General features: G+C 40.9%; 1 protein-coding gene across 2 annotated transcripts; it reads left to right on the top strand.

The window, feature by feature from the left end:
• The first annotated feature begins 807 nt into the window (after nt 1-807).
• Nucleotides 808-5,089, top strand: OSTC (oligosaccharyltransferase complex non-catalytic subunit). Of its 2 annotated transcripts, XM_066317839.1 has the most exons (4): nt 855-1,267; nt 1,476-1,569; nt 3,106-3,303; nt 4,433-5,089. In XM_066317839.1, the coding sequence occupies exons 1-4, from the start codon at nt 1,129-1,131 to the stop codon at nt 4,449-4,451; spliced, it is 450 nt and encodes a 149-aa protein (XP_066173936.1). In that variant the 5' UTR covers nt 855-1,128; the 3' UTR covers nt 4,452-5,089. The 2 variants fall into 2 exon arrangements, with proteins under 2 accessions (XP_066173937.1, XP_066173936.1); XM_066317840.1 differs by lacking the exon at nt 3,106-3,303 and having other exon boundaries at nt 808-1,267.
• Nucleotides 5,090-24,629: the final 19,540 nt, after the last annotated feature.

The following is a 24,629-nucleotide window of genomic DNA, read 5'->3' as shown; positions in this document are numbered from 1 at the left end:
GCCCGTAATTATTTTAAAACTGAGCAGTTGACTGCAGTGTAGACTGGGGGCAGACATTTGGGGAAGGGCTGTGCGGTGAGAAGTAGGCTGGGTAGCGTGGCGAGGTGGGCGAGTTCAGCTGGCGCGTGTGCTTTGAAATGCGCTCTGTAACCCGGAGTGGAGAGTTCTTCCCCGCCCCTTTCTTCAAACAAGAGCGACTAGAGAGGCTTCCACCCAAAAGGGGGAGTTTTTCTGGCGTGCTGCCTGGCTGCTGCTCTCCAAATCGAGCTGAGGACAGAGGCAGGAGGGATCGGACCGGGCTGCGCCGATGAGGTGTTAGGACACTTGGAGGAGCGTGAGATGGGCTGTAACACACGGCACCCTGATTGCTCCCAGCGGCGACTGGTCTGTGATGTGCCTTTTCCTCCCTGGTCTGTGTGCAGCTGTCGGGGTATCTTTTGGCTGTGGGTCAGCATGGCCACCACATCCCATGCTGCGGGCAAGGGGCAGCCCAGCCCCACGCTCCCCTACAAACACAGGGACTGGGGTACGGCTTACTACGGAACTTCGTTTGCATCTCCCTAGCCTGACTGTGCAAACTCACACGCGGGACGTGGCTTTTCCTTCCCCCTGCCGGTAAACTGCATCAGCACAGGGGTCCCCAAAGGGTGCCCCTGCCCGCTGGCAGGGGCTGCGGCGCTGTCGTTGTCCCTGCTGCAGGCAGTGACCCGCCGGGGACACCGGGGCACACGCGGGTCCCGCGGCGGCCACGTGGACGCCCAGCCCAGGGGCGGGGCCCGCTACAGGCCACGCCCCCGCCCGCACCCAGCAACGACACGTCAGGGCTGCCGGGTCCTGGCAGGTAAATAATAACGCAGAGCCTTCGACGGCGGATTGGCACGTTTCCATGTTTTTATGTAGAAAAAAAAAAGGAATGTTTGTAAATATGTCATTTAGTCTCGGTCGCAAATTTCTAGTGCTTTGTTTAGTTTGTTTTTTAAAAAGTTTTTACTTCCCCCTGTCAGGACGCGGCAGCTCATTTCCGTTTCCGCCTTCGTGTCGGTGGCTGAGCGCGGCCGCGGCGGGAGGGAGCGGACAGCGCCGGGAGGGAGCAGCGGTGCCGCGGCCGCCCGGGACCGCACCGCGGCCATGGAGACGCTGTACCGCCTGCCCTTCGCCGTGCTCGAGTGCCCCAACATCAAGCTGAAGCGGCCGAGCTGGGTTCACATGCCCTCGGCCATGACCGTGTACGCGCTGGTGGTCGTGTCCTACTTCCTCATCACCGGAGGTGAGGCCGGAGCCGGCGGGATGAAGGGGAGGTCCCGCTCACGGAGCAGCTCTCCCTCGGTCCCGGGTGGCGAAGCCGCTGCTGACCCCGTGTCCGGATCCGAACCACCCGTAAAACGCGAGCCTCGGGCATCCCCGAGCGTGCCCGCGGTGTCAGGGCAGTTCTCGCTGCTGCGACTCAAACTCGGTGATTGCTTTCCTCCCCGCAGGAATTATCTATGACGTGATCGTGGAACCTCCGAGCGTGGGCTCGATGACAGACGAACATGGGCATCAGAGGCCGGTGGCTTTCTTGGCATACAGGTAAGAGCAGGACCCTGTCCCCACTAGCGACAAATGCCTATGCTCGAGGGAATAAACCCTGTCTTGCCGAGCTGTGCATGTTTTGCTTTGCTTTGCTTTCTCTGCAAGGCAGGAGTTGTTTTAGATCAGTTCTTAGTTTGCCAATACTTAAAAAAACCCCCACCAAACCAGCATTAAAACCAGCAGAAATTAAAAAACCTAGCCCTAAAACTTTTAAAAATGAAAGGTCTCATGGAAAGAAATTGTTTTGGGCTGGCTGTACTTCTTTTTCTTGCTCTTCAAGTTGAGCTTTATACGGGATGGAGATACAGTTGATCATTTTTTGTTGCAGAATATGTAATGTTTGGGAAACTTTCGGTTCTTACCTTTAAAACTCTAGTGTACTTGGGACACTGGTGGGGAACATTGTTACAAATGTGTAACAACAGCGTCTTCCCAGGCCCTTGGCTTCTATTACTGAAAATAAACTAGAGACTCCTAGTAACAAACTGGTGTGAAGAGAGTTCAATCTACTTTGGTAGCTGTGTGTGTGGGGGTAGTCTATGTGTGCGTGGAAACAAATGGTTTTTGTTAAATATCAGAAAAGTTTGTTGAATCTTTGAGGTCTGTTGACATGGTTGATGTGACAGATTTTGACTTGGACTAGATGTGTGTTTCGGACTGGGTTGGATTGTTGCAATGTCGATGAATCAAGTTACTACAGGGAGTTGCTAGCACTGTCATTTGTCAGTGTAAACAAGTTGAGGTAAAACAAACTTGTTTGTTTTCAGGTTATGAGACAGTAATGATAGTCTTTATTTCTCTATGGGCATCCACTGTAGTTTCATCAATACAGTTTTATGAGGTTTCTAGTTAGGAAGATGGGAAAATAGCTCAGTGTCTGTGGGAAGCAGGAGACTCATGATCCAGGTGCAATATTCTTTCTGCATCTCAGCTTCCTCAGTCTCCATCTCTTTCCATTTGTGAGAAGGAAGTCCAGCTGTCTGGACTGACAGAGAGCCCCATGGGGTCAGGCTGGTCCCAGCAATGGATCCATGCAGGCTCAGCAAGCAGGCAGCAAAACATCCTGCAGGATGTGTGCTAGAACCAGATGTGCTTCATGTGCTGCCATAGTGCTTTGAGTGGAACTTGTCCTGAGAGGAGGATTCAGTCCTGCCTAAAATTGGGATGGAAATGAGGTCATGGTGCCATGCCTTGGGCCCATCTGTATAACCAGGAACCTCCTTGGACTAGGTGGTTTTGCAAACCAATGAGCCTAGGTGGTAGCTGTTAGTATGCACAAATATGTATAAATCCTCTTGTGTGCTGGACTGGGCACCTTGCAGACTCTCAGTTCTGGAGTTAAATTGAGTATTAAAGTCTTGATGTAATTGTTTAACATCAGTTTCCTACTTGCTTTAGTTAGAAAGTCAGCCATCAAAGTTAATCATCCTGTGTGTTTGTACAGATAAAGCATGTTGAGTAGATGGGCTTTGAAATGTAACTAATTGCTTTAACATTTGTCTGACTCTTTTCACCTTTTTTTTTTCCCTTTAGAGTAAATGGACAGTATATTATGGAAGGCCTTGCATCCAGCTTCCTCTTCACAATGGGTGGTCTAGGATTCATAATTCTGGATCGATCCAATGCACCAAATATCCCCAAGTTGAATAGGTTTCTTTTGCTCTTTATTGGATTTGTTAGTGTGCTTTTGAGCTTCTTCATGGCCAGAGTTTTCATGAGGATGAAATTACCGTAAGTGATTTAATTATCATTCAGCCTTTATTCTCTTTCGTGGCTCATGTGTTCTGTGTTAAATTTAAGAGTAACAGAAAATATGGTGATTTTCAGCTTGAACATAAGTTACTTTCTTCACTGCTTTTTTTGGAATATGCTACCTTGCATAAGGTGGGATGCCTTGGGAGCCAACTACTCTAAGATTGTGCTGTAATTATAAAAGGGTGACAGTTCCTGGTATGTTAGAAAAAATAATTAATGAGTCTGGTTTGCTCAGTGTACCTTAAAATTCATTGTATGTACTGGCCAGATAAGTAGCTACTAAGTAGAGCTTTGAGGAAGATGGAACTGTTAGATTACCTGAGGAAGGGCAGAGGAAAAAGAGATATGTAGCTTTCAGGCTGTGCAAAATCCAAATGTAGGTTTTCCGATTTTTTTTTTCCCCTCTGTATTTTTCAGTCTATTTAATTTAGAATAGCTGAAACCTGATGTCTAGAGGTGCTGGTAGCTAATTTTTGAAGTAGGTCCATGAAGTGTTGAATTAATAATGACAGTCACTCTTCTTATATTCTTAAATACTTTTTTTTTGCCTCTGCAGTGTACTTAAAAAAAATTGTTTCATAAGACAGAAGTGATGGGTTCCCTGGCAGCGGGTGTCTGGATAGGGACCTACTCTATTTTTTTGCTTCTTTGATGCTATATCTTTTTTTTTGCTTCACTGAATACACGTGTGTCTGTACAACAGTTCTCATTCTGAAATTCATGAAAAGAACAGGGTTTCAGAGAAATGGAAGAGAAAGAACAGATTTGTGTGGAGTGCCAGAAAAGATCAGGTTGTATTGAATATCTTAGCACTTGTAGTTTGTGTAAAGGGCACAAATAAAGAACATTTCTTAGGGTATGATGTGGGCTTCAAAAATTCCAAACAATTACCAAATTTGGCTTGAGAATAGGGTAATGCATTTTCAGTGTTCACTGAAGAAAATCAACTGAGGAAAAAGTGTGTAGTTAAAATGGCCAAATAGCCTTGATCAGCAGCGGCTTTTGCTGTCTTAAGTTTTGGTTTAAGATTGTGTGTGTCTTGATTTTTGAGGAGTGCTGCCTGTGTTTACTAGCTTTTTCTCTAAATTAATTTTTTTTTCTGTAGGGGCTACCTGATGGGTTAGTACCTCTTGTTCTGTGTGAAGATTCAAGCTGAATTTACTCCTCTTCACGAAGTGTTTTAAGAAGAAACAGCAAGAAACAAGTTCCATAGTCACCATCAACAGCGAAGAGACCTGGCCATGAGAAACAACTAGGGAAAGGGTGCTTTCTCTGCAAACAAACTCACTACCAGTGGCTAATCTGTAGTTTTCTAGCAGTGTTTTATCATTTCTGATGTAGAGCTTTTGAAAAAGAGAAAGTTACATAGCTGAGTATTTCTTTTATGTACCATCTCAGTATGAAGTAGAGAACCTACCTTTAGCTCTACCTGAAAAGAGTATTTGCCATTGATGGTTCTTTGTTGCAGGTCTCCTCTTCCCTGTGTGGGATAATTGTGTATGTGAATCAAAGAAGAAACACTCAAAACATTGATTTCCAAGTTGTAATCAGAAAATTAGTAATTTTGGATGCTTTACAGCCAGAATACAATATGTCTGAAATTATTGTGAAGGCATCTTTGGCCTTGATATTAATGATATTAATTTGCTCTATTTGAGCAAATCCAGACATGCACTGGGAAGGCAAACTGTATGAATGTGCATTTTTTTAAAAGAAAAAGTGTACAAAAGGAGCCAAATAAAACATATTTTCTAAAAAATTATTTTAATTTTGTGCAACTTGTAAAGCTTTTTCTTGTTTGCATGGACTGTTCTACATTTAGATGTGAGGTGCCATACCATGACCACATAATTTCAGCTTTTTTTTTTGCTGTTGGATAATGATTTTATTTTCTTTTTTAGTATCAGGGACAAGAAGCCTCATTTTTTCATTAATTTGTACTGTATGCAAACAACAGGCCATTATCAGTAGCCAAGAAAACTTCTGAGGCTGCTGCTTTTTGTGTAAGGCAAAGTTCCAGTTTCATTTGTCTTAATTTTAAAAGATTGAACGTTGCTGAAATGTTTCATTCTTGTATTGCATTTCACAGGAAGGAGAGATCCCTCTGCATTACCATAAATATCTTTTTTTTTTGCAATCCAAATGTGTTTGGCGCACTATTTTAATCAGTATAATAATATAAAGTAGAAAAGTTATTTGTTCCTGTAATTGTGAAATAAGCATTACTGTTCACATACTTAACAAATTTCTGAGCTAGTTGTTAATCTTTCTTAGGATATGTCACTTCCACTGCCTCCTTCTTACCTACAATGTGACACTTCTGCATCTGTTCATCTTACATGTTTATCATTAAGATTTCAGGTAGTTTAAGCTGTTTTATGAGGCTCATAACTGCAAAATTTCCAGTCTTTTTGACACAGTCATCTTTTGATCACTCTGGTTTTGGTGAGATACGTGCTTACCTTCAGGAGGGAGTACTGATATTATAGAAGTAAGTACCTCGATCTTAAGTCGTCTTTTTAAACACTCTGAGAGGCAAGTCAAAGCAGAAAGTCAGTTCACTGACTGCAATCAAGACTCTTCTGGCTCAGTGCTAGTTGTAGTGCAGTTGAGCTTCAGCCTCCCAAGTTTGCAGCTGGTTCTAAATGAGCAGACTCTTGAGCAGTGATTGGAAAGGCACAGTTCAGTGCCTGTGCTCTGTGAAGTGCCTTTCACTGTAATTGCATGCCAGGTGTTGTACCTTGAAACAATTGAAGCAGGTGTAATTGCAAGGTAGAAGATAGTTTTGGGACAGTAAAACTAGGTGACTCCTGGAACAAATAAGGCTGAAGGAACATCACGTGTGTTTTGGTCACAGACTCCTAGCTAGGTCTGGTATGATCGTCTGCCAAAGTCCGTGTCACAGAGAGAACCAGGAAAGCAAACACAGAGCAGAAGATGGACTAGCCAGAAATGAGGCATGTGGTAGGTTGGAAGATGGTGGAATGCACTACTGGAGATTGGTTAACTTTGAATGTGGTTTGGAGGTGTCTTTGTCAACTAAGGTAAAGTTTCTACTGAGTCAAATAAACGGCAAAGAAGTATTGCAGTGTGTTAGAGAAATCCTCTTTGCAGAAAAGAAGGGCTGGTATTATCTATAATTATCTGCTGTTCCCTATAGGTAACAGCAGGTGGCCTCTGAAGTAGGGGCTTGGAATAGTAATATAGGAATCTTTCAGTGACTGAAAAAACTTCCTGTAACTAGTGACAATATCCATCTGTGTTTTATGTTCATATCTTCAAGGTTCAACTACTAGATTGTGGGTGAGAGGTTAAAAACAAGGTAAAGGTGAAGCAGGGCTTGCAGAAACACATCTTTCCTGATTAAAACCAGAAATCTGGCCTACTTCCAAGTGCAACAGAAAGAGTCAGGGTGAAGTGTAGAGGTCTTGATTTTCTGGCTGTCTTGATGGAGGAAATACTGAATGCATGGCTTCAGTGTAATCTCTGAGAGATGATGCCTAGTCAGTATTATCAGGAAGACATAAATAACTTGTGTAGCTCTTGAAAGTTAGTATTTACATAAATGAACCCTTAAATGATCTTATACTTAATTGAGTTAAGCTGAAAAATACCTCTAGATGAAAAAGAACAGACATTCTGACTTCATTTTTTTTTCCCTCAATGCATTTTCCAGACTCCTGCATATTGTGGAACAGTAACAGAATCATAGAATCATTTAAGTTGGAGAAGACCTATAAGATCATCAAATCCAACTATCAACCCAGCACTGCCAAGCCCACCACCAAACTATGTCCCTGAGTGCCACATCTCCATGTCTTTTAAATAGCTCTAGACACAGAGGTGCTGGTAACTGATGGGAAGTCAGTGAGCAATTCTACCCATTACCTCTACTGAGGATCTTTGGATGGATCCCATCCAGCTCCACAGACTTGTCTTGAAGTCACTGACCACCTTCCCTTGGATTACGGGGGCTTCATTCTGCCTCATTGCTGTCTTCCAGCTCAGAGGGCTGGGTACCCACAGAATGACTTCTCTTGTTATTACAGACCAAGGCAAAGAATGCATGAAGTACCTCAGTCTTCTCCTCATCCTTTGTCACTACATTTCACTCCAGATTCAGTAAAGAGTGGAGATTGTCTTTGGACTCTCCTTTGTTGCTAATGTATGTTTAGTTGTATTTTTAGTTGTCTTTTATAGCAGTAGCCAGCTTAAGTTCTATGTGAGCTTTGACCTTTCTAATTTTCTCCCTACATGTCCTCTTGACATTTTTATACTCCTGAGTTGCCACTGCTTCTTGCTAAGGTCATAATCTCTCCTTTTTCTTGTGATCTTCAGCCAAAGCTCTCTGTTCAGTCTGCTTCCTGCTTGTCTTGTATTTAGGCATATCAGGATCACCTGCTTCTGCATCTTTAAGATTTCCTTCTTGAGGAATGTCAGGCCTTTGTGAACTCCTTTGTGACCCAAGGGACTCTGAAATTGGGCCATAAGCAGGGCAGTCTGCCCTCTGGGAGTCCATCATAGCAGTTCCACTGACCCTACTCCTTACTTCTCCAAGAACTGACACATATGTGGAAGATTTGTGTCACTGAAACAATTTGTGGAGGAAGGAGGATGGTTTAACCATTTTGAAGAAATACGCATAAATGTATGTTCTTAATATACTAATTAGGAAGCACTATGTGTTTGACTTCTTAAGAGTTACAGTCTTATAACCTGAGACAACTCTAAATTTATTCTGCTGCCTTCTATACAGGGAGCCAATGTTCCTATGGAAAAGACAACAATTTTCATTTATTTTCCTACATGTGGAAATCCTGCATGCAATAGAAACTGTTTTCCCACAGCATAGCAACATCTGTGATAGTGTACTTGCATGTTTGTGAATGTGATTATTGTGTTTTTCCTTAATTGCTACTTTTCAACACTGCAGTTTCTCCAGAATATTTTTCTTCCAGAACATGGTAAAAAAGATTGAAATAATTAGAAGAAATTAATTGGAACTGTTGTAGAAATCTCAGAACAATGTTTTGTAATATTTGCAATCACATTATGGTCTTTCAGCTATACTAATGTTTGGGGAACTCTGGAGAAATCTGGATTTTTCGGAAACAAAAATGCATCAGACTCTTTTCTAAGGGTAGTGTTTCATGGGAAATGGCTAGTAGGAACATGGGAGTTTCTAGGTGATTTGGTTTCTTTGGTAAAAACTAATTGTGCTGGTGTTCTTTTTGTTTGACATGATACCTGTCAGCCAAGAACTAGAGTGATACCGTGACCTCATTTTAGAGCAAGAGCTGTGGCACTGTAATGGGAATCAAGCACGTCTGGCTTCCACCATGTTTAAATTAGAGATGCAGATGCAGGACACTGCATTCTGCTGTCCAGTATCTTGAGTCCATGAGGCAATTTGCTGAGCTCCTGTTTGATGATGTCAGTCTAGTTACTAATGTTCTTCAGGCATAAGATGGAGTTACACTTCATCACATAGCTATCCCATATGGGTTCTATAAATGTCAAAGCTCTTAGACTGTTCTACCTGCAGGCTGGAAGAAATAGTATTTATCTCTGAGTAAATCAGATCAATATGGTATCATCTGCTGCCTAATGCTTGTGGAAGACCGACATCTGTAATTTCCTTCTCTTTTTGGTATCAGTTTTCACTACAGAGATCAGTGCAGATGGGGGGACTGGTATCCCTTTGTTGCTGGTGGAAGTGTTATGCTTTTAGCTGGAAACGAGAAAAGAAAAAGTTTGAAAGAATTCAGACTGGTTGTGTTATTCTAAAATAAACTGTAAAAGTTAAAGTTTTTCTCCACTACTTAGTAGACAGCTTAAATAATTTCAGAACTTTCAGGTATTTCGGACAGATCCTGGATGATAGATAATACATTTACTACATTTAGCTTTCCCATGTATCATCTGCCTGTAAATGCATATGGAGACTGTGAGGAATGGGGAATAATAAAAACAAACAACTACAGTTGGATGAAGAGGTTTTGGGGTGTGGGGGAAGCATTTTAAGGACCTGGAAGAAAATGGCAAAAAGATGAGTAGCCAACTTGGATTTTTAAAGAAGAAGTCATATGAAGAAAAAGGAATATATGAGAGTTATGGGTCCCATGGATAGAAGAAAATCAGATGTTTGTGCAGTAGAGTTTGATACTGTCTTGTATGTTTTGGAAAATTGGCTTAGCTAAAAACAGCTACAAGCTGAATTCCAAAGTACTTTGAGAAGCATTGTCAGTTTACTGATTAGTTGATGTCTTTATATCAAAGTGGAAAGACATCTTACTTTTTAGGTCTATCCTGTGGCTAGTTTTGTTCAAAACCCACTGGCCTGTATTGAGTAGGGTGATCTGACTAAATAAGCAGAAATCATAAAGTTCAAAGACTGCTGGGAGGGCAGAATTAGGATGCATAGTGATCCTAACAAATCAATGAGTGGTCTGGAAAAACTAAGCTGGTTTATTCTTTCTGGGAACAAGTCCAAAGTATAAATGCTGCTCCAGGAAAAAAGCTGACAAAATGTAGGATGCCTCAGAGTAAAGTTCTTGGGTTATGCTGCACACAAGTTGAAGAGAAGAGCAGACTGCATTTTGTGCAGCAATACATCACATGGAGATACTGGCAAAACTTAACTTCCAAGTACAGGAGGCATAAAATTAAGCATGAAAAGAAGCAAAGCAATTTTGTTTCTGCATCAGTAGTAAGTAGATAAAGCTTCAATAGCAGCAAGGAGGAGCTGGGCAATACTAGGAGAATCTTTATAAGGGTAAAATAGTTTACTACTGGACTAGATAGCCTGTGCCAGTGATGGGATTTCTGCTTTGTGCAGCTTTAAAAACAGGCTTGGTAAGTGCCTGTTAAAATTTGCAGGTACCTTTGGCTTGTTTTGGGATGAGTGAGTGGTTTCTTGAGGTGTCTTCCAGCAACTGTCCGTCTTCATAATTCTGTGGCTGAGAAGAAAACTTTTGACCTTCCAAACACCAAGGCTCTGTGTCTTTAAAAATAGTTGTTGAAGAGTCTTTGTAGATAGCTAAATCTGTCCTTTAAAAATATCCCTGAAGTGCAGTTGTAGGACAGAATCCTGCTGGCCTTGTTTCAGTCTGAAAAATCAAGTGACTATATGAGCTAGACATGACAGCAGAAAGTAGCTCCATTAACTGCCTTCTGCCAGAAGAGAAAAAGGAATTAGCTGTTGGGGTAAGGAAAATAGGAGTGTATGGAGAAATGTCTAAGGCCTTTTTCTTTTCAGATTTTCATCTTAGTCCTTCACCTAAAATGTGTTGTAATTAGACAGTGGTCAGTATAGCTGTTGTATTAGAACAGGGAGATGAGTAGGAGGAAGGAGCCTGTGATATTTCTAGGAAGTATTTCGCTGATGGAGCTTTTTCTCTGGTTTTCCCCTCTTTGAGCTGGAGCAGCAGGAAGACACTGATATATTTCTCAATTACACGGACTTCTCCAGACACCTCCTTTCAGCAACTTTGCTTCACTGACCTGTGGAATTTAACTTCTCTTGTGTTTTCCCCAAGTGTGTCTACCTCTCTCTACAACAGCTGGTTGTTAAACCAGCTCTGAATGCTGTGTTTCATCTCCTTTTGCTTGTCTCATGCTGGTCTGAGCTTATTCAAGGTCTTTATCCTATTGTCTTTCAGCAGCTGCCATCCCTTGTTTCTTTCCTGTCATTCTAGACTTCTGAGTTTCAGGGTATCGCTGTTGGTTTTGATTGCTGTGTTTCTAACTGCTGTGGTATTTCTGCCTTCAAGGGGTATTATTTATTAGTTTCCTCAGCTCTTCCACTTCCTTATTCCTCCTCACTGGTACTTGTTCTTTTATCACACTGAAATCCATCCCACTGGGCTGTCTAGGAGCCTTGCTCCTCTTAGTATTCCTACCTCTGTTCCTTCTACTTTGACTACCAGTCCTTCAATTTTCTCTGCTGGCCATTGTTTGAGCTACTTTACCCTGCACTGACTCCACACTTCATTAGCTCCTGCTATCTGTGGCAAAGCTTAACCTCCTGGCTTCTTTCCTGCTTTCAGCCTCTCTCATCCTCTGGTTGTTCCTTTGTCTGTTCCAGTTTTCTTAGATGTCTCGTATCTTTGTCTTTATTGTTCTACACTCTACACCATCTGTTGTGCTGCTGCCTGCATGACTCATCCTGAAAACAATAAAAATCCTACTGCATTCTCAATCATTACACTAGGGAACCAATGAAGGCACGCCAAAACCTACATCAACAGCAGTCAAGCCAGGGTCCTTATGGAATTCAGGTACATAATTTTTGTTTAAATCAATACAAGTTAACTGCCAAATACATCTGAGAATCCTGCCAAAGCTTCATCACAGCTTTAAGGAAAGGAGGCAATTGTTTCCTGGGGCTGGATTTAAAAACACCTCTGCAGGGATGACCTGTGGGTTCTTAAGTTTCTTAGCAAGTAACATGAAAAAGCCTTCTTCATACAGTTACTGAGTGTTTTATGAGCATAGACAACATATGGTCTGTACACAATAGAACAAACTAAGAAAAATCTGTCATAAATATCAAGATCCATATACATAGAAGACAAGGCAATAAATATGAAAGATCATAAAACCAGGGAAATGGAACATTCCATCAGGCTTTCTTTAAAGGTACACAATGCTTTACAAGGCATGTAATGCTCAAAACCACTGCTAAATAACAAAATTATTAACAAAAAATATTTAAATCATGCTTTAGTTTCATAGCCTAAAGAGGAATAATTTCAGATGTATGAGGAAGTTTTTTTTTCCCTCCAGTGTTTTAAAAGGCAGCAGACACACAGTTACCTTAAGTATTTTTTGGTCTCATTTAACACCTAGGTAAACCCAGGCTACACTTCACTGAAATCAATGGAGACAGACCCTTGCAAAAAGGGAAATAATGCTTGTGGTATTTTGGATGTGTCTAAGGGTTGTGTTTAACCACAGCTTGTTTACTAGACTGTGACTGAACAAGCCTAATTTTACCTGCTTTTCTTGGGCAGTACAAGGTACTGCCTTTGTGCACCTACATTTGGAAAATAAATTACTTTTACCTAAACACTGTCAATAATATCTGAAGCTGACTAGGGAAATTCCTTCCACCATTAGCACTTCCAACATTGTCATTAGCTACTACTCAGTCTTTTTCAATCTTGACACCTTTAAATTTTTACCTTTCTGCAGTTCCAGTCCCCTGTTAAGCTGTTGCTTCCCCACTGGATGGCAGTCCCTGCAATGTTATTCGTTCTGGGAAGGAAACTCCAGCTTTAAAGCAGCGAACTGAAATCTCAAACTGCTTTTAGATGAATATATATGCGACATGTTGCAGCTGTGAGTATATTTGCTTTCTTTTTTCTTGTTGCTACAGTATAAGTGTGTGAAGAATTTTTCTATATGTGTTTTCACTCAATTTTCCAATTGAAATGTCAGGGCTTAAAACCATGCAAGAGGGTAACAGTTCTGTGGATCAATCCAGCCAAAAATTTCAAGGCATTTTACACAGACTAGGTCAATTAAAAAGTCAATGTGTATGTGTGTGTGTGTGTACATGTGAACTTTATACATAACTCATAAAGGGAAAAAAATCTGGACTTTTACAAAGTCATATGAATTACACAGGACTAGAGGGCTTACCTAGAAAGATAAAAAAATAAGGCTTCAGTGATTTGATTGAACATCCACTGTATATCTGATGGTGGGGATGGAATTCAATGGGTAAAAGGAGCAGATTATTTAAAATACAGTAGGTATGCAGATCAGAGCCACATAGTACTGAAATTATGGCTGATTTTTTAAATTAGAAGTCAAAGCATAGATTGCAGAGGTAGAGAAAACCGTGTGGACTTTGTCAGGATTTCTGTGTATATGGTTTTAGAAAAAATTCTGCCAAAACCTGAGGCCCTCTGTGCTGGCATCTGTCTGGAAGAAAAAGATGAAAAAGTATTGGTACAGCCCCCATAAATACTTTAGTCTTTAATATGCATTTCTCTAAGGGGGAAAGGTTTTCACCCTAGTATATTTTAAGGCAATAAGAGTCTACTGTTTCACTTGGATAGAAATTTATATAACAGCTTATTACAAATAAGTCCGGTAGAGGTCTCTTCAAAACTGAAAGGGACATAAATGAGAATAGGAAGAAGAATGTTTGCTTATCAGTGCCTGTAGAAAAGACCTCTTTTAACACCCTTTACAGATGCCTATGTCTGAGCATTTCAAAGTACTGCTGTCACAGAGGTGTCTGGTTTTGTGTACCTTTTAGAGATGTTATGTTGAGGTGGTAAAGTGACCAGCTTAAAGTTATGCAGCAGCTTAATCCCTGTGCTAGGAATAAAATTAAGATCTAATTGTCAGTTCTGCATCGAACTAACAGCACTGGGGACTGTCAGCAGCAAGCATTCACTGAAGTTTATACAATTTTTTTTTCTAGATAATTTCAGGGTAACAATGTCTTTTAAAATGCTTTTTTCAAAGGGAACTTTCTGTAGAAAGAAAAATTGCAGCAACATTTTATTGAGTTTAAGCACGGTATGTCCTGCTTACTGGCTTGTTGGCAAGCTCCGTCTCTTCTGTTTCCTGAAATGTAGACTGCAAGATCATTCCTTCACCCTCCTTCACAACTCATATATTACTGAAATGGTTACTCCCAGCTCTCTCCAATGAGTTCGTTGTGCTAAACTTTCTCCCTTGATAAACTTTGAAAGGAGCTCTGTCAGATTTTCACTTCTGTTCACCTTTTTGCTTGTGCCCTATATACTTCTGCTGAAATATCATGTTATTTTTTTCCACACACATCTCACTTTAAGACTGCCCCTGATCCTGTGATACCTTCCAAATTAGAGGACTGGAGTCCAGCTCCAGTGGTGAGACCAGCCCGATGGTGCCCCTCCATCTCCCCCTGTTGCTCACCTTCTGCAAATTGCCCAAGGGCAGTTTGTGAGCTCCTTGGGACAAGGGAGCCTCTGTTTCTGCCACACCTTGTCCAGCATTTCGGTTACACCCACAGTAGATTTTGCATTAATTACATTTTATCGTGCAAAACCCTATAATCAAATTGCTGACCAACGGTACTGTTTATTTCTGTCTGATTGAGGTTTCAGATTACTCTCTCTCTAAAGCTGTCTTTGACACTTTCCCACAGTTTTCCACATCCGGCTTTCCCTTCCTTTTCCTTCACTCTCTTCCTCAGCTTTCTGCTTGCGGGGAAATGCTGGTGCCCTCATAAGTATGGCCCGTTTCTTTGCATTTCCAAGGCCCTTATTCAAACCCCGGGCCAGCAACTTTCTCCCTGTTTATTCTGAGCTTTTCTGCGTCTGGGAGTGTGCCCTGACACACCCTCCACTCCTGCCCAATCCTTTTCCATGCTGACGCAATTTGTTTTTTTTGGTCTGCTGCCTGTCCTGAGATAACCTTATTCACTATCCCCACGTAGTCACATCCTCTCACTTAGGAAGAGTGTTCTCTCCTCAGCTGGACAGGTCTTGCTGCAAGAACGTGCAGACCGTGGGTGGATAATCTGGGAGACAAAGCATGTTACTTTTTATTGTACTTCAAGCTGACACCAAGGACAGAGGCAAGCTCTGCCCAGAGTAGGGCAAACAGCCACATGGCAATGAAGCTGCAGCAGCTCCAGTGCGACTGGGCATGTGCATATCCTTTCTGAGTGACTGCCCCATGAGAAATGGTGAGGAGAAGGAAAAATTCTAGGAAATTAATGATTTAGTGCTGAACTGCAGGGGAGGCAGGACATTCAGTTATTGTTGATTTTTTCACTTCCTAGGGTCAGGGAAAATATCCTTAAATAAGAAAAAGTCCTACAGAGTTAGAAAGACCAGTCATCCATTGAGGATAAACTTGGAGTACAGTCCAAAGCTTTGTTCCTGACTGAGACAGAAATTTCTTTATGGTCTGGGTACACACAGTTTCAGGGTTTTGGTTTGGATGGCGATGGCCCAGCTGTGACCAGCATCCAGAAGTATATTACAGGGACACCACGTTTGGAGATGTCATTTCAGGCTTTTCTCTTGAGTGGACAACTGTCAATAGACTTTCCCAGTGCATACAGTGGAATCACATTTGTGCTCTGAATTTTAGGTGGTGATCTTTGAGTTGCTGTGTTGCCCTAATGAATTCAGAACAAATTACATCTGCCTGAAAAGTCTCCTGTATTCTCTTGTGTTCATCTGTGAAATCGACTTGCACATAGATGAAGTACCAGTGGACAAAAGGAGGTTACTGTAACTTGTACCTACTTTGCTATAACATGACTTTAAAAGATTTATTAAAGGCTTTTTGTAACTGACACTGCCTTGCCCTGCACATATTTACCCGTTTTGCATTGGAGACGTTGATGGGACTTATTCTAGGCAGCTTTGTGACATATCTGCACTGCAGGAAACATCCTTGGGTCCTATGGAGCACACTGGGTTCCCACACCATCTTTAAGCCCCATGCTAATTGCCCTCCACACAACCTGTGACAGCAGTGGCCTTTGACAATTTTCATTTCATATCTGTATTTTTTACTGATTACCAAGTATTCTTTTTGAGGTTGCCATTTTTAAAATACATGGTCATTGTTCTGTGGCAATTCTTAGAGGAGCAGGCTCCCATTGGGTTTCACCGCTTTGGTTGTGCAAACCCAGGGACGGCACAGCTGAGTTCTCAGGAGGCAAGTTTTTATATCTCTGTGGGTGGGGAGGCAAGAGGAGTCTGGAGATTAGAGAGCTCTTCCTCCAGAGGTACTATCTGCTCCATCCCTCCAGTCTGAAGGACTTGCATACACCATGGAATTGAAACTTTTTAGTACCTGCCAGAAGGTGGGTTTTGACACATTTCAGGAAGCACTTTCAGCATACTTTCAGCGTACATTTGACATGTTTTTTAATATCCTTGAAAAATATCTGCTAAGCTGTAATTCTTGCCTGGTTTTGCATTTTAAGAGGACCTGTCATTTGCTGATGATTTTCAGATGGAACCTCATTGCTTCACATTTTACTTGGATAGATTGTCCTCTAGGGGCACATGGAAAAATTCCCTGTGGGAATAGCTTCTGGGTGGATTTGCGGGTATTTATGTCTGTGAAAGCTGGATGTTTTGCAGCCTGTGAACACAGACTTCCTTTAAAGCCAAGCAGTCTGAGAAATATAATTGCATTGTATTCTTTGATGACTTTTGACTCTTCTTATTAATGCAGTAATTGATTTGATGACGAAAAGAAAGACATGGGAAATGTTCTATCTTGGTCAAAGATCCATCATGGGATTTCAATTCACCATGGAGTGACCACCAGGATAGCAGAGGATGTGGGCTGTTTTGACTAGTTTCTGTATACAAGTCATATGTCTAAGTGACTGCTGGTATTGTAAGTGTAAAGGGCAGTGCAGCCCCAACAGGATTAGAGATGTGGAGGAAGGCAGACTATACTTAACCTTATTACTGAAATGTTAAGTCAGCCAGTTCTGACACTGAAACTTTTTTTTTTTTTCCCTGAGTTGAAAAAAGGACGTCCAGTACAGGGCAAAAGCAGAATATACAGCTTTGTGAGCAGCAGAGTCTGCTGACTGGCTGAACCAGTCTTATCTGCTGTAACTAAGAGAGAAGACAACAGAATGATAAAACCTCAGGGGAAGGGCAGGAGGAGACACAGATATTTGCCTCCAACTCCTTAGAAAGGAAGTTCTTTGCAGCAAGGGAACTCCATAACTGGAGATGATGCTTGAAGAGAAGTGCACTGTGCATGGCTGGGAAAATGCAAAAGACGCTGAGCAGTTTTCAGGCAACTGAGCTGGAGTCCTGCGCTCGTGTTTCAGATGCACAGAGCAGCAAGGGTAGGTATGTCTCAGGTGGTGCTGAGCTACAAGCTGGATGCTGACATGAATTATCCACATGCCACGAGAGAGGGCCGTGCAGGGATGCTTGCAGGAGTGCTGGAAGCGGCACAGCTTGGTGCCATAGAGATATATCTTGTTTATTATTTAGGTGCTAATGTTCACTGTACTGTGCTGCTTCAAGGCCTGAAAATGAGTCACTTGGTGATACCTAGATTTTAGTTGTGCTGTGTAGCATAGCCTGTCTATTTCATTTAATCTGTGAGTAAAGCAGCTGAGGTTGTGAATTTCCTTTTGACAAATCAATTGTAAGAGAGTAGGAAGGTGGAGTTTAGCAAAAACATCTATGGGACTGTGTGGAGTCCTGGCAAGTTGTGCCTTAAGAAAAGAGGGGGAAAGTTGAGGGGGAAAGAAAGAGCAGCATTGCTGGAGTCTGGAGATTAGTTTTAGAGCAGATGTAGCATCCCTGAAGGAAAAGTCTTCCCAGCCACAGCAGTAGGAAAAGAAGTTGAGGTCTAATATCAAAATATGTTGACTGTTGACTGAAAGATCTCTGCCAGTAGTGTAATGATTTTCTTGTAGTTTTTTTATGAGCATCATTTAGTTGTTGTTATCTCCTTGCCCTATTTTAAGCTTAATGAGATCACTTAGGTCCTTATGCAGATTCCCATTGATACCTATAAAAATCAACAGCATGTCAGTGAAATCCTGACCAAACACAAATTTTCCCTGCAACACCGTTCATTTCCAGATTTATCCAAGAAATTCATTCTTTCATTCTCCTATTGTATAAAAATATGTGTTCAGTTTCTAGCAGTTAGCAGCATGACAGTAATAAGCCATTAAAAGAAGGATAGGGACTTTGGAGATGAACTCAGGAAACTTGCTGCTCATCAGGGACTGGGGGCAGTGATTGCGAGGGAAGCTGATGAGAGCTTTGGCAGAACAAGTGTGCTGAGGAAATGTGGATTTAGACAGGGAGGGATAAATGGGAGGGAGGGAGAAAAGGCAGCTGCATCCTGGGATTTGTAGGTGGTGACAAGAAAACTGTATTTGCTATGACAGTAGATAGTGAGCAAGCGGGACATCTGTCATCTTTACTTTTCAGCCCTATGGAAAATACTGTTAGAGCTTCAAAGTCATATTGCCTTTTCAAAATGAAATGGCCAAATACCATGTTTCAGGGAGGATCATTGTCCACCTTAATCCCATGCATGATCTTTGCCTTTTGGCCCTGGTTTGTTAATTCGCTCAGCTGTTTTGTGCACACTTATCAGACATGTAAGAGCCAGGCCAGCATTTCTCATCGTTATCAAGGATGATACTTTGAGCTCTAAAGCAGCCACATACATGGGTAAAAGACTTGCAATTTGTAGTATTTATTAGCTACTATTTTCCAGAGCATGAAAATCAGTCAAGCTTTATAACCCTATTGTAAATAGGAAAAGACAGACTTTTAATTGAGGAAGACAGCAATTGCAATGAAATATGCATTATGAAACCACGAGGGTGTTTCTTTATCACAGAACACTGTTGGGAAATGCATTAACTGTTAACCACCAGTTAACTGGCAGGTCAGGCAGACAAACCAAATGTAAAGGTCTATTACCTCTTACAGCAACTCTAGGAATGACAACTCAGCTGGGAAGCTGGCACAACTCAACAAGACCTTGTCACTGTTCTTCCCCTGCTGCCATCTATTTTGTAGTGATTTGGGAAAGACCATCATTTGGTCACTGGAAATACTAGAATGATCAGTAGTTACTCTCAGGAATATCTAATCATAGCCAATGAGCCTTCTCTATGAATGAACTCTTTCATGTGTATCCATATAAAAAAAAACATTTGCTATAAAATCTGACTATGAAATGTATAGAAAATAGCAGTTGTATTTCAAATGACCACTGACAGGTTATGGCTTGATGAAAAAGAGCTTTGAATCCTTCGAGAAGGGATGAATTAAAAGAGGGTAAAGAATTTTGCTTGGGAAAACTATTGGCAATTCATTAAAATACCTGAAAGGCAAAATAAGTTGATTTTGGTTTTTTAGTAAGTTACACGTAAGAGTTTTCAAATTTAGCATTGCCTTGAGTATAATTAAATGTGTTTTGGAGGTGGAGGGAAAGCAAATTATGGAGATGCGTGCTAGAAGGAATCTGAGTCTTGTCCACTGAGCTTTCCAGAACTGTCAAAATCTGGGGGTGATGTACAAGACCTAAAAAAGTGGCAAGATAGAAGTATTTCTAGCCGTACCAGAAAAAGCTGTGCTCTTGGCAAATAGTAAAAGCAAAGTTTCAGAAAATGTTTGAACCAGTCTATGAGTGTGCTGGGTTTTTTTTTAGTGTGACTCTGCAGTTTTCTGAATCCTCAGTGAGTTGTTCAAACCGTAAGAGAACAGACCAATGTACTTAGTTTTCTTGTTCAAACCAGAACAGAAAACTAAACCATGAAACAAGAGTGATTAATTTTCTGCCAGCTAAGCTTCCTGACTTGGTTCTGCATTGCATCAGATGGGTGCCCTTGCTGGCCAAGGGGAAGGGTGGGAAGACACAGCCAGAGGTCTGAGGAGGAGGAATCATTGTTTTGAGCAGCAACTAACCATTCAGTAAGACACACTTTTACAGAATGGCAAAGCAAAAATTAACTCAAATACTGTGCAAAGAGGAGGCTCAAAATAATGCGGTTTGTCTAGTTGATAGGAACATTCCTGATCTTTTTCTGAGAATTGTGCTCATCTCTGTGAGTTGTAGCATATAAAAAAAGAACACAATATTTTGTATTTAAGATTAGGATAGTTGCAAAAAATTGAAATAGAAAATAAAACATTTTTAAAGTGTTTTGAGGGGGACATGAAAACCTGAATTCAGATGCACATCAGAAATCAGGAGAAAAGGTACAAATCTGTTTTACTTTTGCATAGACTGAAGGATTTTGTATCAATAAAAAAGGCAGAGTTTTACTAAAAAGTAGCAGCAATTGTCCAGTTTCCACCAACCTTTTTTATTGTGTGAACCACGCCACCAAACACTGGTGGTCAGTGCTTTAGTTCCAGATTTCTCTTTTAGTTGGCACACAGGTAAAACTCCCAGGGAGTTTTGGTGGTGACCCTCCAGATAGGAAACACAAAAATAACTCAGACGTCCTCCCATTTATCATATCATTCCTTCTTTGGGTATCTCTTTGGGGTCAGTTGTGTATGTGGAGTGATGTACAATGGCATAGTAATTAAGAAATTGCCTTTTTCTTATTAAATACATGTGATGATTCCACAAGTGGCTTGATCTGCCTTTACTAGGTAAAATAAGAAGCTCACTAAGTATTTTGCTTGAATAAAGTCTGGAGAAAGATGCCCAGACAGTGAATTCTGTCCCCACACCAACTGTGGGTCAGTCACCCAAAAGCTAAATAATTCCCTTCACAGCCCCATGTGTATCCAAGGTAATTTCAGAAACATCTAACACCATCCCAGCCTAACAGGAACCCAGCTTTGCTGCTCTGTGAATCGAGGTAAGCCTGTTGGGAAGTTCAGCAGGCGTGTCACGAAAGGTTATGGGTGTAACCCAACCGGCATCCTCACGGGATAAACCCAGGCAATTCCAAGCAGAGGAACAAAAGGTCAGAGCACTGCAAACCCAACACCAGTATCTTGTGTTACAAAGTTATGGTACAGAGGAAGGTGGGGGATGAAGCGTAGCCTAGTAAACACTCAGTCAACTCTCAAAAATAGAAAGTGGCATGGCTTCTAGGAGTAGAAATATGAAGCTACTGTACAGTGCATGTTCACCTGTCATTATCACTTACATGTGCTGAGAGGTAGGACAGCTGGCTCCAAATTTCTCCCCCAACTGAAGAGATACTTTTAAATAAAGTTACTGCAGTAAATTTAATTTACCTTGGCATCAGAAGAGACTCTGGAGCTTTCATGATCATTTTGGAAATGCTTCACTTTAGACAGCAGTATTTCAAGCTTTCTCATATTGAATCAATATTGTTCCAGCAGTTTATATTCAGGTAAAACTGTGTATAAAAATGGCCAAGCTCTTGTTCTGCTACAGTCTTAACTTATTTGAACAGCTTTTTGGTTAAACTGCTGCACATTTCATTTACTGTATGCCAGAGAGCAGGTCTTTGAGCGTCTTTAATAAGTATTCTCTGTTTTTTAAGAAACCTCCAACTGGAACATGGTTCATTGAAAGTGAAATATCTTTGGTGCCATCTTTGAGTCATGAATATCTCCTCTTCAACATCATCTGTAAAATTCTGTGTAAGGTAACAACTTATTTAATGTTGTCTGATACAAGCATAGAGGAGAGACTGTAACTGGGATATTTGCACTGCTATTGCAGATTCTACTGGAAATAAATTATGCAGACATAGATACTTAACACAGCAGTAATAATGTTAGTTAGAAAGCCACACTTTACATCTGAAAAGAAAATAGAAGACACCAGAATAAGGAGAGTGGCCAAAAGACTCTATCAACTGTTAGTCTGTGTAAAGCAGAGCCCTATTAGTCTCCAGCTATGCTTCTGAGTCAGCTTGCTGAATTAGCTGTAGTGTCAAATCCTGCTTTGCCTCTCAGTGCATGTCAACATTGGAACAAGCCATAAAAAGGCAGGTTCTGTTTCACAAATACCTCCAAGTCTTTCAAAACTTTTGAAATCTTCTGAAACTTGTAATCAGGTATGACTTTGTTGAAACCTCTGCTTGCAGAGTGAAAAGGTCAGTCTCTCTATTTAAGTCTTTCTCTTTTATGTACACTGGACTTGCAAAATCTAGTAAAAAAACATTGAAACTGATAATTTGAACAAATGTGTTTCATTTGATAAAGTAGTTTCTGAAGCAAAATCTATTCTTTAAACAGCCTTGTTGTAGTTCCAACATAATAAGGCAGCTAAGAGGGATGGCTCTCTCATTTAAAGACTCCTGCACAGAACAGGAATTTTTGTATTGACTTCTCCTCTCCACGTCCCAGTCTGACATGTCTCTGTGGGCCTGTAACTGGTTGCATGGTTTTGGAACTGTTTTGTATTGGCAGGTTATTCCTGCATAAGGGCTATTGATGTATCTCTGCCCTGTACTTTATGGAACTATTATTTAACTCTTTTCAGACAAGATATGGGTTTTACTCTCCTGGTAATTATGTTCCTAATGTCCTGGTGCTGCCAATGTTTCCCTGTATCTGGGAAAATTCCTGGGTATTTTTGTGGGAGACTTGCTATGATTCTGAATAAAGACTGAATGTAGCTACCCTGTCCTAAAATCAGGGAAACTATTTTAGATAACATGAACCAAATTAGAGTAATTCTCCTGTAAGTGCTTTTAAGTTTTATTATCACTTTATAATTTACATCTAAACAAATGCAGTGCAAGCAGTACTGAATTGGGCTTCCCAGTGACATGCAGAAATGTTATGCAAGTTATTTAATCCAGGAAACCATGGTATTTGTCTAAACCCACAATTTCTACTTTTATTTTGGTATCCAAATCCAGATTGAGTTTTGCCAGAGACTGACAATTACCAGTGATTGTTCTTTGTATTTTAGTAGCAGTTGTAGAACTGTAAATCTGGATTAAGATTCTGATGTTCCAGGTACTACACAACTAAACACAAAAGTGACAGTTCCACAGAAATTTTCAATGAAACTTAATAAAGTAATGCAAGTGAGATGCAGCCAATATTATCCTGATAAACCCTAAGGAAATTCATAGGAGTAAAGGACCAGAAAATACAGTTAGATTTAATTTAATTATACATTCAATCCTCATGACTGAAACCTCCAGCTAAACTTGAGCAGTTATTTGAAAGGGATAGAAAATAAATAGAATTAAGTTGAAGAAACAATAGAGAAAGGAATTGGAGTTACCATAGGTCACAGTAATACAGCTTTGAGTAGACGGACTGACATATACATGAGTAAATAGATGATGTTGGTATTGTTTGGAAACTGGGATTGGAAAAATGAGCTGAATGTCAGCAGAAGGTAATTCTGTACTTCAGGACCCACAATAAAAAGTGCTGCATTCAGATTCTTATTTTAAAACAAGAAAGGAGGAAGAGTTCAGAGACAAAATTTGCAGCAGGATATCTCTGGAGTAAGTCTGACAAAACAGGATGAAGCAGCAAGACCAGCAACTGGTACAAACCATAACTGGTAGAAATCCACATATGTGGTAATTTATATATTTATAATTCTGCTCCACAATAATGTCCACGTTTTCCACTGCTTATTAATTTCCTCAACCATCAAAGACACAAGAAGGGATGGCCTTTAAATTCAGGTAAAGGTATTGATTTTTTTGGGGTTTTTTTTGTTTTTTTTTTTTTCCCTTTTGTGTTATTATTGACTAAGCTACCTGGCAGTGTTAATAGTAACTAGCTACAAACGAATGATTACTTATGGTTGATGTAATTTGTCCTACCGGGTCGCTCAAGGTTCAGTAAGAAATTAAACATCAAGCAAAAGAACTTGCAATAGCTAAATGCAGCAAAACAGCTAAATGATAACTTATGGGCATAGTGTTTGAGTCATGCTCTCATCACCTCTGTAGGGTGTATCTGCTGGCCACTGCTCCCTTTGCCCTCTGGTTAGTCTGAATCACACACAGCCCAGGAAAAGAGCCAGCTTTTGTGACTACAGATTCCATGAAATTCTTGCATGAGTGAGGTCAAAAGCTTGCTGTTCCTGAAGGACACAGGCATCACTGAATTTTTGCAGTACCAAGGTGGATCAAGAGCTTATGAACTGGGGAGGGGAAAAAAGCAGTGTCAGTCATTTTAGACTGCTTCTTTCAGGTGTTACTAGCTGTCTAATATGTGCTCCAAAAACCTGATTACTGCATAATTTTGGGGAAAACAAACGATGTGTAGGGTTTCCTGCACATCATTTTATATTTGTTTTCCCTATGCCTGGGGGCTTTGCAGTATGAAAACAGAAATCACATACCCAGAGCTTAGGCAATATCCTCTCTGTGTTCCAGTCCTACATTGTTCCTGTCACACAATCAAAGCACAGTCACTAATTCTGTAAGCCTACAAGGATGTTATATCACCTCCTGTGAAAGCCTGTGGTGAAGGTGACTCAACCAACACACTAAGCAGGTTATCCTGTTGCATAATTTGGTTTATAGTAAAATTAGACATGGTCTCAACCAGCAAAGTTTGCTTTGAGATCTACATTTTTCTGAGACTTGGGTTCACTAAAGTAATTAAAAAAAACCCAATTGTTTCTCTACTAGTTTGTAAATTTCTGTGTAAAATTAGACCAACAATTGCAGAAGGACTTAAGGCTTATGTTTTCAATCTTAAAAGCAGCAGACATAAGAATAGTAAAAGATGTAAGGGTGCAAATTACCCAGTAGTTTTGTACTAAAATATAAAAAATCCTCATCATTTGTCACCTGCTCCTGCGACCCATCAGTGAATGGCTCACATCAATGTTAGCCTCCAAGAGCAGGATGAGTG

Source organism: Sylvia atricapilla, chromosome 4 (genome assembly GCF_009819655.1).
Source record: "Sylvia atricapilla isolate bSylAtr1 chromosome 4, bSylAtr1.pri, whole genome shotgun sequence".
Lineage (NCBI taxonomy): Eukaryota > Metazoa > Chordata > Aves > Passeriformes > Sylviidae > Sylvia > Sylvia atricapilla.
This window is presented reverse-complemented; position numbering and strand designations above follow the sequence as displayed.

Excerpts from the sequence above, each read along its gene's own strand:
- OSTC (XM_066317839.1), top strand. The coding sequence starts at position 1,129 with ATGGAGACGCTGTACCGCCTGCCCTTCGCCGTGCTCGAGTGCCCCAAC. Across the intron at positions 1,268-1,475 it reads CTACTTCCTCATCACCGGAG|GAATTATCTATGACGTGATC; the intron begins GTGAGGCCGGAG and ends TCCTCCCCGCAG. Across the intron at positions 1,570-3,105 it reads GTGGCTTTCTTGGCATACAG|AGTAAATGGACAGTATATTA; the intron begins GTAAGAGCAGGA and ends TTTTCCCTTTAG.